The sequence below is a fragment of the Parasteatoda tepidariorum genome, chromosome 3 (assembly GCF_043381705.1).
Source record: "Parasteatoda tepidariorum isolate YZ-2023 chromosome 3, CAS_Ptep_4.0, whole genome shotgun sequence".
NCBI classification, from domain to species: Eukaryota; Metazoa; Arthropoda; class Arachnida; order Araneae; family Theridiidae; genus Parasteatoda; species Parasteatoda tepidariorum.
The window spans coordinates 3,959,479-3,975,124 of NC_092206.1; the positions used below are offsets into that span (position 1 = coordinate 3,959,479).

Here is a 15,646-nt window from a genome sequence, read left to right on the forward strand (position 1 = left end):
CCAAACAAAGCAGAAGAACAAGTTTGAACACGATAATAAAAAGAAACAGGTGGGAGGGGTTTTTGCAAGAACCCTAGGAAGCAAAAGATTAAATTAGAATAGATTTCGAAAAAAGATAGAACTAAATTTTTAGAACATGCAGTTGTTCCTCAGAAATCAAGTTCAGTAAATGAAATGTTGCATTTAATGATTTTAGCAGAACAAAACTCAAACTATGTAGAGCAATTGAAGATCATTTATCTTTGATGCTGTTTAAGTTAAAGGATGCATTTAGTTTGTCCAATATATAATCGACCACACCACACTGACAAGAAATTTGATAAATGTCCCATCTATTAATATCGGCAATAGGGTCTTTAAGGTTGGTGAAATTTAGTTTGTCTACAGAGGAGAAAATGACTTTAAACTCAAATTTAATCAAAATCTTAGCATTTTGTTAGCTGATTTTTCGAATAATAAAGGAAATTAGAAAGCTCATTGGATTGTCCGATTAATTTTCTAAAAATGAAATTAATTCTAGACAGAAACCCACAGTCACAGGGTTCCCATGGGTCAGGGAGAAAACCTTTAATTGTCATGAAATTTTATTTTAACTCCAAAAATCAGGTAAATAGTCAGAGAAAGTTGCAATTTTTTTTACAAAAACCGGAATGTTCCTATATCATACTGGGAAAATAGGCAGTTTTAAAATTGTCAGTAGCAGTAATCAGATATTGAGATTTGAGTTAAATAATTCTTACCTCTATTACAATTATTTGTTATAAAAATTTCACATTTTAGTCAAACTGAAATGTTCCCTTCCTCATTTAATAATATCTTTTTACACAGAAAATCTAATATTTCACATTACAAATAAAAGAATCAAAGTTTTCTGATGAAAATATGGTCTCAATTTTCATTGAAATTTACCTGGTATATCTGGAAAATTCATGGAACGATAGCTTTAAGATAAATAAGCTCATTGAGAAGATACGTACCTTAGGAACACTTGTTTAACATGCTTCTAAAATTTGTTCTATTAGTTATCTTTTGGTTAGGGAGATGTGAAGGTAGATTATGAGGAGGGAGTAAAACCACAAGCGACTTCTAGATATTTATTATTCTTAGATTATTTTATTGCTTCTAATTGTGATGAATTTCTCTTTCATCGGAAACCGCCTGCAATTTCCTCATAATCTTTCATTCTATCCCGTTAACCAACAACAGATGGTTGCCTTACGAAAACTTGTTTACCATTCTTCAAAAATTCCTTTCAATAGTTATCTTATCTAAGAAGGGCTCGTTTAATTTAAAGTTAGAACTGATTTTTTCCTAACATTAACAATTCACTAAGACTTGGACTAAATTTCACCAAACTTAAAGACCCTATTGCTGATATTAATAGCTGAGACATTTATCAAGTTTGTTAGTGTGATCTATCGTAGATTGGACAAACTAAATTTATCCTTCAACTTCGACTTTAACTAACATGAAAGATACATTCAGAATTAGGATATTAAATGCCTTATGTAGGAGGAATTCTAATCATAGGTTTGAGTTTATTTCTTGTAAAATCTAGCTAACTTGATTCCTTGGAATCACTTTATATTTTGAGATTTTCTAATAATTCAGATCTTTTTAGTATATTACTCTTTATCCTTGTATAAAAATCTATTCTAATTTGATCTTTTGCCCATCCTCCTTGTTCCTGTTTTTTTATTATCTTGATCAAACGTTTTCCTCTGTCTTGATTGGTTAATCCACTTTGCAGTAGTTTATCTTTTGTCTTGAGAACCAGAACTTGTAGTATGTTCATTTCTGTGCTTTATTCACATTGTTTTCCACTTTAGTACAAAGTATTCTCCATCATTTTAAACATTTTGATTTACTACATTTATATTTTTTTAAACTTATGGTTTTTTAACCATACCTGGTGAGATCTTTTTTAAATGAAAGGAAAAGGGTTGTTTTTGATTGGTTTATATTTGCATAGCTGCCAACTCTACTGGATTTTTCCAGTTTCTCCTGGTTTTTGTACATTTTAGAAAATTCCCTGAAATTGAGTTAGTTTCCTAAAAAAAATCCCTATCGAAATATAATTTTTGCTTGAATATTTAAATAAGTATTGCTAATATATAATGAAGCNGGTTGTTTTTGATTGGTTTATATTTGCATAGCTGCCAACTCTACTGGATTTTTCCAGTTTCTCCTGGTTTTTGTACATTTTAGAAAATTCCCTAAAATTGAGTTAGTTTCCTAAAAAAAATCCCTATCGAAATATAATTTTTGCGCAGATTTTTGCTTGAATATTTAAATAAGTATTACTAATATATAATAAAGCATCTCTCATTTATTAAAATCAGTTTAAAACTTTTTTTTATTCTAAAATGTTCAGTTTATTTTGATTTAGAACTCCCTTTTTAAATTAGTTAAAAAAAATCTTAATTATTCAATTATGAATTCAATGCCTATTCAAAATTACTAGTAAACATTCACGACATTTCGAGCATATTTAATGCCAACCGGAAAATATTGCAGTTTTTCTATTCTGATGACTATAAAAAAACCTAAAATTCCCTATGTGTAAAGAATTTAGTACATTATGCAACAATTATCATAAAATTCATATTATTTTGTAAAATCTAATGGTTTTTTTGTCTATATCTATATTGGCAGCTATGCACTTATTCAGTATTAATTATATTTGAGTTTCACCCAGCCTAGCGGTCAGCATTCCTGACTGAAGCCAGTGGCTACAGGTACGAATCTTGCTCAGGGCATGGATATCTCTCATGTGTGAATGTGGCCTACCCTATGAACGAGTATCTGTGGCTGGGGTAGTGTTGCTTGCCTCTGTGACTTAGGTTCACACTTGCCTACTGGGTAACGTTAAATGAGCAACACTTCCGGCATCTTCTGAGGTGAAGAATGAAAGTTCAGTGCCTGTGGTTAAAAAAAAATTTAGTTTATATTGTCTGTGATTATGAACCCAGCCTACGACACTAGAGAACTCCTGGATCAAATTAGCCTTCGGGAAGGACTTTTCGATTAAGCAAGCCACATTTGCGTTAATGGAGAGAAAAACCAAGAAAAGCTTGCCTAATTTGAATACTAAAGATTTTTTTACTTGCCCCAATGATAAGGGATTCTAACATATTTATCAACCCATGTCTCTAATTGAGGATATGCCATATGCTTTGAGGATTTTTTTAAGATTAAGATCCATCAAATAGTAGATATTGATTTAGGACTTTAAAAGATTAGGATTAGTTTAGTTCGACACGGTTTTAGCTGGTTAAAGAAAATCGTTGGGGATACTTCAAGCTTTAAACTCAGATTGCTACTATCTAATTTTACTGCGTTAAACCTAGGTTTATCTTTCATTCTATCACGCTTATCTAAGTAATCGTTTGCCTTAAATGCAAATTTTATTTAGATTATGATTTTTCTCTTACAGGCTCAGCTCGAAGAGTTGGAAAATGAGAAAAGGAAACAGAAGAAGTCTAATTCCCAGGAACATGTTGCTAGTGCAGCATATATGAGTGAAGAAGATTAAAATTAGTGAACTAATAAAAAATGTCATGAGTTTTAATGAAATTGATCTCTGTTTTGATTTATCTGTTTTGATGAATTCTCTTTTATGAAACAATTATGTATATGACTATCCCTACTACAGTCAATTTAAAAGGTAAGGTAGTATGTATTAGTTTCTTTATACCTGTTGTATTATTTATTAACCTTGTCACCAGCAGTAGAATCCTGTTGATTTAAACTTCTCCAGTGTGGCCACTGAACAGGAAATTTAAACAATCTGGAGAAGGAAAAAAAAAAGGAGAAATGTCAGGGAAAATAAATAAATTTATATTTGAAATACTTATAAGTCAAATATTTTACCCATTAATACTGGTTTTGAAACTATTTGATTTTCAACTCTTATGACATGTGTTAGTGTTTTGTTAACCAGTTAAACGTCCCTAGAGTGACCACTCTCCTTTCCACAGTCAAATGGTCGTTGATGGAGGTTGGCCATTCTTAGAGGTTACCTCCATTGACTAAAATTGTTATCAAAGGTACATGATTTTTTGCATACGATTTTATTTTTAGTCAGTGACATTTTCTTAGTTTGGAAATGCCACTTCTGTTGGTGTCCATGAAAAGACGGATATATGTGACTGATAATTATGTGTAAAAACAAATTTACCCATTATGAGTGATAAAGCTATTTTAAATAAATTAACAATTATGTTTTTTGTTTAAGTTTGCATTTAATTTTATATCATAAAAATCAGCTTTAAATAATGAGATGCTTGTTTTTTTTTCTTCCTAAAATAACTTTTTATTTTCTAATTTAACTTTCAACTCTAAAAGTAAATTATTGATATCATAGTCTTTTGTGCACTCTGATTGAAACAAGAGGAGCAAAAAGAGCATCATCAAAAAGAGCTCTTTAAATTAGAGTCTCGCTCAAATATTTTGAATAGATTTTTATTTACTTACTTTATTAAATTTTTGGTTATGACTTTTTCTGCATTTGGTGCAGATGTTTGACCGGTCACTGGACGAGGTTTTAATGCTCTGCCCTAAAGGTTTTCTTCAACACAAAGTCAATGCCTCCCAAAAGTGGTCGCTACATAGAGGTGGTATATATTCTATGTTTAAAAATAAGGCATAGCTGAAATACTATCAACAAAATGCTCCACGGCAGAACTATGGCGACAATGTTACAGAGCTTTTGCAGAAAGATTTTTTATTTGGGAAGGGAAAAATTTTGGTTTTCCTTTCTGCAACATTTTTCAAAAGAAGTTTTCTTTTTCCAGCAGAATTTTTTTTTCAAAGATGTCTTTCTTGCGCATCAGAGAGTTAAGAAATAGTCTTGAATTTTCTATTCTCATTGAGATTTTTTTTAAAAAAATCTGTAATGACTGGATTCAGCTAGAATTTCAAATTAATAATATAGAATAAAAAAATTCAGAAATCACGAAAGTTTAAAAGATGGTCCGCTCTAGAAATGATCTTTCTTTTATTTTTTTTCTTTAAAGAACGCTATGTTTTACATACACTTATTTGAGTACTCGTTTTTTAAAGAAAACATTCGTGTGATTTTTCGTCGATATTTGTTTTGGGAGTTATTGCACAGATTTTACGATTTTTAATTTACTACAAGAATTTTTATTTATTATCGTTTAATTTTATTTACGAATTTTAATTTGTGTAATGATTTACGAAATTCAAAAGAGGAAATGATTAGTTCATTACTACAGTATATTAGTAAAAAAAATATTGCTTTTACAATTAAACATTTTTATTCTATACTTTCTTCTGTAAACACAACGTTTCTGTTACTTTAGATTAGTAATTGTTATAATTAAAAGTATCTCAAATAAGAATATTAATGCTAGCGAAGTTAGTTGCTAAAAGCCTGAAAAAATTCTGCCACGGGGTCAAAATGTATGCCATCTGATGCAAATATCAGGGAAATTTCATAAAAAGCAGTAGAGTACTTTTTTTTCTGAATGTCACCTTATTTTTCTCCAATCCAAAGCCTCAGGTATTCCAAACTTATTTTGCTTCTATCAAATTCAGGCATTTTGATGAGTATTGCAAATTAATCTTTTAGTTGATCTCTATTATTGAATCAGCAGGATTTTACGGAATTAAAAAAAAAAAATTCCTGAGATATATTTTAAAACACTATACATGATATTTTTTTATAAATCTTTGTGAAACTTATACACCTAGTTAATAATGAATTGTTTATTCTTATACTATAAATTGTTTTTAAATTGTAGATTGTAGAAACATAGATTTTTAGTCACAAACTTGTGCCATAGTCATTGTTTAAAAATGTTGCTTATTAGGTGTTTCAATTATATAGTGCTGAAAAGTGTGCGTTTTCATTCCAAATAACAATTAAAACTCTGTGATACTTTTACATTGTATTTTTGTTTAATGCAGAAGTTCAATATATGCCTTATTTTTGGAAGCAACAGTTAAACAATGTCATTGTGAAATAATTATACGATTTTAAAGTACTTGTTTTAAATAAAAGCTTAACAAAAAACCTTTCTACAAAAATTGAGCTTATATCGCATATTCTAATGATTTATAAAATTTTAAGTTTCAAAATGAATTAATTGTGTTAAAACATAATAAATGAATTTCAATTTAAATTATGAATTGTCAGCTATTATTTCTGAAGCTTCATTTGAATGTAGATAACATTATGTAGGCAGATCAAGGCACGCTTCAGAGGATTGATGATTAGAATTTTCTAATTTTTTTTTTATCTTTCTGAATTTTGCCCAGAAATTTATTCCGATATTTAGCAGTTAAAAGATATTTTTTTATGTGTGAAATTGAGATCTATTATAGCTTCATGTATTAGAAATATTTTCAAGAGTGAATGTCAACAATCTCATGGTCGCTTTGGTGAATGTCCGAAATATTTGTTATATCCGATTTGATATTTATTTATTCGTTGATATTATTATATTTATTCGATGTTTTAATATCTGCTGAGGATATATTAGGAAAAACATCAGTGTTNGCATTTCATGAATGGAATAATCAGCATGCACTGATAGTACTTAATTACTTACATTATATTACCATATAATATAAAGACATATATCTATCTACATAATTTATAAAAGTAGCTAAGAAGTAAAAATTTTATTAAAATTTAAGTTATTAGAATTATTTTCTGATATATGAAACTGAATTATTTTAAACTAGCAGTTGCCTGCAGCTCTGCCCGCATGCGTTTTTATTTTCTCTGCTCGTAAGGTATTATTTTGTAACAAAAAAGTTTTTTTTCAGCCGTAAATTGTAGCCTGCCTGAGAGCCTGTGTCAACTCTTTAGCTAGCTAGACTTTGTCTGCGCACAAGATCACAGAGATTTGTTGCTTAGTTTTTACGTGAAAATGTGATAAACAGACCTACAATACACTACTACAGTTTATGCAAACTTATTTCCGCAATTATAATATTAATTGCGGAGTAGGGGTTTTAAAGTGCATTATTTTATTCCATTTACATACTAATTAAATTAAATTAGTATGTTTCATAAAATTGGGAAAGTTGTAGGCATTCGCTTTGTGGTCGCAATAAAATTTGAACATGTAAAAACTTGCACATATACTTATCCCGTACTATGGAACATCACGAGAAAGTTATGAAGAAGGAAAGTTTGCTTTTCCATCTTTATTTTTTTTTTATAGTGGAACTGTGTTTCAGCGCAGTTGCCAATCTCCTAACTTAAAAAAAAAAAAGAAACAGACTGGACATCATTAACTGAGGAGATTTGAGATTATACTCAACTAAATTGATGCCAAATGTTGATAATTTATTATTAAAGCATCAGGTTCATCCCTCCCACTAAAAGTATTTATTTATTGCTCAGTTATTTTAAATAGCGGATTATAAATTTTAATTAGGTTTGTTTTAATTTGAATTTAATTAATAAATGTATAAAATTAACATGTGTTTTTTTCTTAAGTTTTTCACACTACTCTTCTCTACAGTTAAAAATTTAAATCTTTCACAGTGAGTAGCACTATACCAGCTGTCAAAAATACATTTGAGGTTGATGAATTTGCAAAAAGTCAATATCAGGTAAGCCCAAAACCGAAAAACTTAGCAAGGGGTCTATGAGACAAAAAGTTTGGGAACCACTGATTTATTCGTTGATATTATTATATTTATTCGATATTTTAATATCTACTATGGATAGATTAGGAGAAACATCAGTATTCGGAGTACCGATTAAATGCATACTGGGCAGTTGACCTTTAAAAAACATTGTAGGTCATACTGGTCAGTGGCACTTAACTAGACCTAGTATATATTTCGGACATTTACCAAAGCGACGATTTGAGTGTCAACAACCACCAATTTCGGTCATTCAGAGGGTGCTTAGCGTTTTTAAAAAGTACTTTAAGGTGCTTATTTTCGTTTTTTAAAAGCCTTTTAAAATGCTTTTTTTATAAGGAGTTTTTAAAAAGTACTTTATTTTCCTTTTTTAAAATGAATTTTTTTTTACCATATTTATTTTCGCCACGAATTATGCAAAATGACATTGTTCTATTCAACGTTTTCACAATTAATTCAACCCCGATCTATTTCGGTGTAGCGTGTGAAGACGCCTTTACACGTTTGATGAAATACTTGCGGGTCCGCATGTGCGTACACTGAGCCGAATTCAGTGAGATTCTTCTACTACCCTCATGTGCAACTTTGCTGCATTTTGCAAGATATTCTGAATTTCGGAATTCAGTTAGTTTTGAATTGATAATTTAAAAATACTTCATATTTATAATAGGTAATATCCTTACGCCAAAATTTTGGGTTTTTGACTGTTGTCAAAAACTGTCAAAGGTTTTTTTTTGTCATGATGGATAAAACCTTTAATTGTCAAGAACTTGTCCACTCTGCCTGCCTAATTATAATTTTTTAAACTGTTTAAAAATATTTTTTGAGTGCTAAAAGAGTGCTTAAAAGCTGCTTATTTTTGTTGAAAAATTTGGCTACGCACCCTGAAAAATTTCAGTTTCATTTTAATCAAGGTTCAAGATTTTAAAAAGACAATGCAATTTACTCTTCAGAGCACTCAAAATTTCTCTTTGGTTTTCGACCCCAATAATGTGAATAATACCGATTTAATGAATAAAATTTCCATAATTGATGAAGTCTTTAAATCGTGATCTGACTTAAAAACTTTATGCAATTTAATGTTCAGCTTATTTGCTATGATTCTGAAGAAGAAAAAAAATTCTGAAAATTCTTTATAGGAATAATTGTAACCATTTTATGAATTAAGAACATAAGTTTTCTTATTTTTATTTTAACGTTCAAATTAGCTTTTACTTATACCACTGCCAATGTTTACTGTTGCCTACTTGAAGCTAAAAATTTTAATTCTGGTTTACTCTTAACTACTACACGTTTTTTTTTTTTAAAAATAGATTTTAAATGCACGAAAATGAAAATATTTAACATCTTAAAATAAAAATAAGCCAAATAATTGATGATGTAAAAAATATTAATAGATATATTGTTTTTTATTCTTTTGAGTATTCAAATTATTTTTGTAGCGTAATGTGATTGTAATTATGTATATAAGATTGATATTTCAAATATAAATACTGAAAATCTAAAAAAGAAAAAAGATTTTGTGTTAGTTAGAATTAAAATATTTTTTTTTGTTATGTATTTGTTGTGAATCATTTTTTGCTCATTAGAAAGATATATATAAATTGCAGTTTTAGAAATAGATATTGTATTTTGATATTTTTATGACTTACTAATGCTTTGCATAAATAATCATGTTCTGCATATAGTTAAAAAGCAGCATTATTTTTTGAAAATTTATTTTAAAGATATATTTGCACACTATATTGTAAAAAAGACATATTTATATTTTGTGATAATTATATTAATAAAAAATTACTAATAATTTTTGTGTATATATTTTTACATTAACTATGTTGTGATTGCTGTTCCAATTGCTTCAACCTACTTTAGTGCCTCCAAATCTGGCAATTTTACCACAAATCGGCTCAAACATGCTTTATTTATGCATTTCGTCTGTTACAACCTGTTCCCAAACAAGTGCTCTTTGTAGACCTTTTCAACAGGGACAGAGGACATTGCATTTTATTTTATAACCATCCTTCAACCACTGACTCAATTTTAGAATTCACGACTGCTAATGTTCAACTCCATAGCCTTGTAATTTTGAACCCAATCCAGAAGACAAGGGAACTCCTGTATGAAGCATTGAGAGAAATTTGCCATCTTTGAGGAGTGTTTGATGGAACTAAATCGCATTTTCGTTATATGGTGACGGAAACCTCTCACGGTTAGCCTAACGGCAAGGGGACTAACCCATAATCAGTCTACCACTGTGGTGAGTATAAGCAGGGTGCGGAATTCGAATCGACCAGCCATGGCTGGTATTCGAACCCGGTTCACCTCATTGGAAGGCGAGCGCTCTATCCCCTGAGCCCTCACAACTCGTGGACATTACATTAGGGTGAATTCCGAACAGCTAAGATATGATTGTAGACAGTGCAGTCCGAAAAGCCTCTAAAGCGGAGATTTGAACCCCGATCCAAGCAGCTGCAGATGAAGACTTTAACCCTCCTCACCGAGAAATTACTGAAAAACGCTGTGTAAAAATCAAAACTGCGTGGTATGCACGAAACAAAGCAATGACTAATAGTATCGAGGGGGGGGGGCAGTGCATTGAAAATTAAAAAATAGCTTCAATCCAAAACGTTCATTTTCGTGATTCAGTCGTCAAATTGTTTTTAATTAATTTTATTTAATCATTCTTTGACTGTCCAACCATCAGTTTGAGGAAATAATAACAGGGCAAAAAACTGGGATATTGGATTGAATTGATATACGTATAGAGTTTATTACTTCCAACTTAGAACAATGATGAAAGTAAGACGTATTTTTTATTTAAGTTATCTGTGAAAGATAATAATTCTACTATTAATAGTTTTCGCTGAACTAAATAGTGCAAACAAGCAACAACATATAACTTAATGTTCTTTGTGTTTCATAACTCATAATATATAGCTGCCGACTGTTCCGATTTTTTAGCCTTGTTTAAAAAATACGATTTTAGGTTCGAAATGTCCCGATTATTTCGGTATTTTAGCCCCTTTTCTCTCCTTACGTCGATTTTCTTTCACAGATCTAGAAGCAGAGCATGTGATTTTTCCGCAAATATCGCAGAATTCCGCGTACCTCAAGAGCACTGGTTAGCGGACTCCCGCGAATCAAAAACTTATAATCTGACGCAATTTTGAAACTTATGCAAAATCTTGTTGACAAGACATTTACAAACATGACATTCTTCCGCAAATTTGATTTTTTCGGTTTGACTGATTTTTGCCATTTTGAATATTAGGAACTGCGTCGCAATCTGCTGATATCGCGATTCTTATTGACGCGATTTTAATATCAATCATCGATTTTCGTATTTAGCGGATTTAAAAGTTACGCGTTGCGATTTGTATTCTCGCTTTTTAAAAATCGTACAGGACGATTTTATTCACTCAATTTAAAAGTCCAATATCGCGATTTGTATTTGCGTGTTTTTAAAATTCAATATTTTGATTCGTATTCTCGCGGCTGTCACGTCAAACATCGATTTTCGTGTTCATGCGTGATTTAAAAGCTAAGCATTGCGATTCGTGTTCACACGATCTAAAATTATGCATCGTGATTCGTGTTTGCACGTTTTAAAAATTCAATATTGCAAATTTTATTTTTGCGTTTTTAAAATCCAATATCGCGATTCATATTCACGAGATTTTGAAATCCAATATCGTACGAAGTAAGTTTTTTCTTGAATTAGTTACTATAATATGATTAATGTGTGGTATTCTTCATTAGTAAGTTATTTAATTAAAATTGTTGGCTCAAAAAATTATGTTAAATATGAAACGTAGGTTTATAAATTTATATTTTGTTTTTTTACTTGGTGTCATAATTATATGATTGGCTTATAATGTTCCCTATTTTTGTTTTTAACAAATTGGCAACTATGATTATAAAATTTATATGTAAAGAAAATCTATGTTGATGCAATAAAATAAGCTGCATTTTACGAACTGAGCTCCCTCGGATGTTTTCAAAAAATACGGAAGAGATGAAACCTTCCTTAGAAGGAAAACCCACTGGCTGATATCTCTACATTAGTTATTATAAATACTATCCCTTAGTTATTTTGTTCAATGAAAACAGATTGTTTGGTGCAGATAATTTCGAAAAGACAGAAGTTCAAAATGTAGGGAAGAAATTACAGAACATTGAAAAAAGAAAAAAATAATAAAAATTGGAAAAAATATTCTTAAAAATCTGGAGAAAAAAAGATTTAATCTTTTTATCAGCTCACACGTTTAAATTCGCAAGAAGGAGTGCTTTCTAATATTGTATCAATATAGCCAAAGCAATATATATCAATACAATAGTGTGAGGAGCACTAAAAAAAAACTTTTTTTTTTAAGAAAAAAATAGAATAGAACACATTAAGTAAGAATATCACGTAAAAACAAAAAATACAATTTAAAGAAAAAACATAAAGCGAAATCTATTAAGCGAGTAGTGAATTCAAATGAACTTACATGAACGAGCAATTTTTCACGAATGTTAAAAAATATTTTCGTAACAAGATTGCCAGATAACAAAATATGAAAACAGAAGCGCAAATTGAGGTAAAAGTGTGTATGTATATACATATATATATATAGAGAGAGAAAGCACAATAAAGACGAAGGATAAAAAGAGAAAAACGAAGGAAATTAATAAGTTATTTACTGTGTTTAAGCTGCAAGCATACAGAACTGACATTTTTCTTTTACTCTTTTCATTAATCTTTATTATTTTCCATGTTTTCTTTATATTTTTAACTTTATATATTTATATGTATATATGCACATCATCATTACGTCATCAAATCTCATTACTAAAATAGTTACATAATATTTTTTTGAATAAATACAATAGTTGTTTCAAAACTTTACCCATAACTTTAAAATGTATTTGAAAAATAAAGCAGCAATTTATGCATCTTTATTTAGCTGTTAAAGTAATACAATAATAAGTTGAAATTAAGAAGAAAAAAAGTAATATTCAGTCATTCTTTACAGCTGTCATTTAATATTATCCGTGTTTAAGTCTTCTTAAACCTTCTATGCTTAAACCTAATTAGGCGCCAATCGTTGCAAATCTGGTTATTCCATTTACTGATTAAATATATTGGCTTCCGCCTTCTTTACATATCATTAAGATTATGGCTGCCTGTTCTTCAAGGCAAAAGTTTTAGCCAAATTAGATTTGTTTGCCATGAAGGCATTATTGGGCACGGCTCTTCTTAGGTTTACTTAGTTTATTAAAACAAATTTTTACTCCAGATTGTATTAAAACTAAAGAATTTTACAGACATAAGATTTCATGAGTTACAGCTACGGTCATTATTTTCCCTCGAATTAAAACTACAAGCTGCGTGGTTAGTTTGTGCATACGCATTTGAATATTTTAAGCTGCATTGCATCAAAATGATTACCATCTTTTTCCAAAATAACTATTCTTTTTTTTAATATCTCTGATTAATAATCAATTAACGCTTACTCTAATAGATTTTCCTATAGATTGAATATATTCTATGCATGATTGAATAAGGGTTGCTTTAAGATGGTTTCTATCTTTTTCCAAAATAATTATCCTTTTTTATATCTCTGTTTAATAATCAATTAACGCTTACTCTAATAGATTTTCCTATAGATTGAATGTGTTTTCTTTTAAGATGGTTTCTATCTTTTCCCGAAATAATTACTCTTTTTTATATTTCTGTTTAATAATGAATTAACGCTTAATGGATTTTCTAGTAGATTGACTATGTTCCAATTATGATTGAATATGCCTTGTTTTAAGATGGTTTCTATCTTTTCCAACATTCCTGTTTAATAATGAATTAACGCTTATTATTATGGATTATCTTGTAGATTGAATATGTTTTATTTATGATTAAATATGCGATGCTCTAAGTTATTTATAAGTTTTAAAATTTATTACTCTTTTTTATATCTCTGTTTGATAATGAATTAACGCATTTGTGGTTACTCTACTGGATTGACCTACAGAATATTTCCCAGGTTCAATTGATACATTTTAAAGTAAATTTTAAAAAAAATTGGAGAATTTTCCGAAAAAAATATACTTATCGAAATAGATAAGTTTCTTTCCTCTTATTTGCTTGCTTGATATTTTATATAAGTTTCTGAAGTATAACAAAATTCGAACGGAATAGGTTTGAAAAGCCTTTGAGAACTAAAAAATTTAAAATAAAAAAAAATTTGAATTTAGAAACTGTTTTATCGATATGATTAAAATTTCATAATTCACCATTAAAATTATGTAGTTTAAAATAATGTAGAGATTTATGTACATTACAACTCAAAGAATCATTTTTTTTATTTATGTAGTTTTATTATTGATGATCTTTCAAAACTAACAAAATATGTATCTCAACTTTTTTGCTATTATTGAAAAAGGGAGAACAAGTGGAAAAAATTTGTAACAGGAAGCACTTCAGCACCTGCTCCCCATTTATCGATTATCCGAAAGGGGGAAAAAAACAGTTAATATGCAATTTTTTCATTTTTTAGCATCAGTTCTATAAAATAAGGAAAGAAAACCTTATTGTTAAGTTTTACTTATGATTCGTTGCAATAGATTCAATTTTTTATTTGCGAAACATAAGCTTAACAAAATCAATTTGAGTTTAATAGTTTGTTTTTAACAAATAAAACTTCGGGAATAGTATTAAAATACTAGTATGCATACAGTTTAAAGGAAGAGACTCACAAAGGGACGCATTCTCCATTTTTTCCCCCAGCCCCTAAAGACAGTAGAGCTCCCTGTTAGAGAAATTTTGTACAGTGTCTGTCATACATTAACTGTAACGCTAACGTTATTTGCCACCTTTTAGGAACACGACGATTTGAAAAGAAATATTCGCGCATGTGTTGTAAAGCTCAAATAACGCTTGAGTTCGGAGGAATCGTAACGATTCGCAAAATCTCTCAATTGGCTTTGATAGAAACGTTTAGTTGATGCTGTAGAACACGCTACTAATTAGTATTTTTTTTATCACAATTTTAATAATTTTTAGTCATTTTTTTAAAATTTATTTTTGTTTTATTGATTAGTCCTGGTATAAAATTGAAAAAGTGGAAAGAAACTATATACTTCCAAGCATTCGAAAAACCATCGTAAGTGACAAAAAATTCAGATTTTCATATAGATGTCATTTTTGTAAGATAAACTACTTATTGCTAATTTTTTTTAATCAGCTTTTCGAAATTCTATTTTAGAATCCATAACTTGAAGCAATAGAATGAAAATAATTGTCAAGCCACTTTTCTCAAATCTACACTATTAGAAATTGCTCCGAAAAAATGGCTAAACAACAATGTATTTAATTGTTATTTTAACATATTTAAACAAAACAGTCAAATAACGATAAATAAGATAGTAATGAAACTATTAACAGTGAGAAAAATAATGTATTAACTATTTTTACTTAAAACCGTTAAATAACAAGAATTTTTTTATACCCACTAAGTCCACTTAATGAAGCAACTTATTTCCTTGAAACTGCGTACATATTATAGCCAAGAGACAACACACAATTTAACACAGTTGAAGAATTTACAGCACTCTCAAATTCCCATTATCTAGAGAGAAGCTCCTATGTCCACTTAAATTTCTTCTTCTGTGGTTTTGAAACCATGATAGCAGTAAATGGTTAAAAAAACATATAGTTATGCATTCATGATTTTATAACCATACTAGTTGTAAACTGTTTTAAAATTGCAATGGTGAAAAATATTCTTTACCGTAAACATTACGGTTAATTGGATGGCTGCTGGTTATTTTACCATAATTTTCGAATGAAAATTCTAACAGTGGATCGCGAAGCACTTTTTTGCAATTGCAGGGCGATATATTGATAAGTTACCGAGAAACAGTTATGTAATATCTATGACACTTATAGCATTATGTCAGATATGCTTTATATTTTCAACACAAAAATAAATTTAAGAACAAGAAATATAAAAGCTAAATTATGTCATTTAAATGAAATCGT

At 29.4% G+C, this 15,646-nt stretch overlaps 1 protein-coding gene across 1 annotated transcript in view; it reads left to right on the forward strand.

Moving 5' to 3' along the window:
• Positions 1–3,576, forward strand: part of LOC107436528 (TBC1 domain family member 2B) — a 37,661-nt gene extending 34,085 nt beyond the window's left edge. Inside the window, exon 19 of the mRNA XM_043043125.2 lies at positions 3,437–3,576. Within this exon, the coding sequence (XP_042899059.1) occupies positions 3,437–3,535 (99 nt within the window). The 3' untranslated portion in view covers positions 3,536–3,576. The remainder of the gene's footprint in view (positions 1–3,436) is intronic.
• Positions 3,577–15,646: the final 12,070 nt, after the last annotated feature.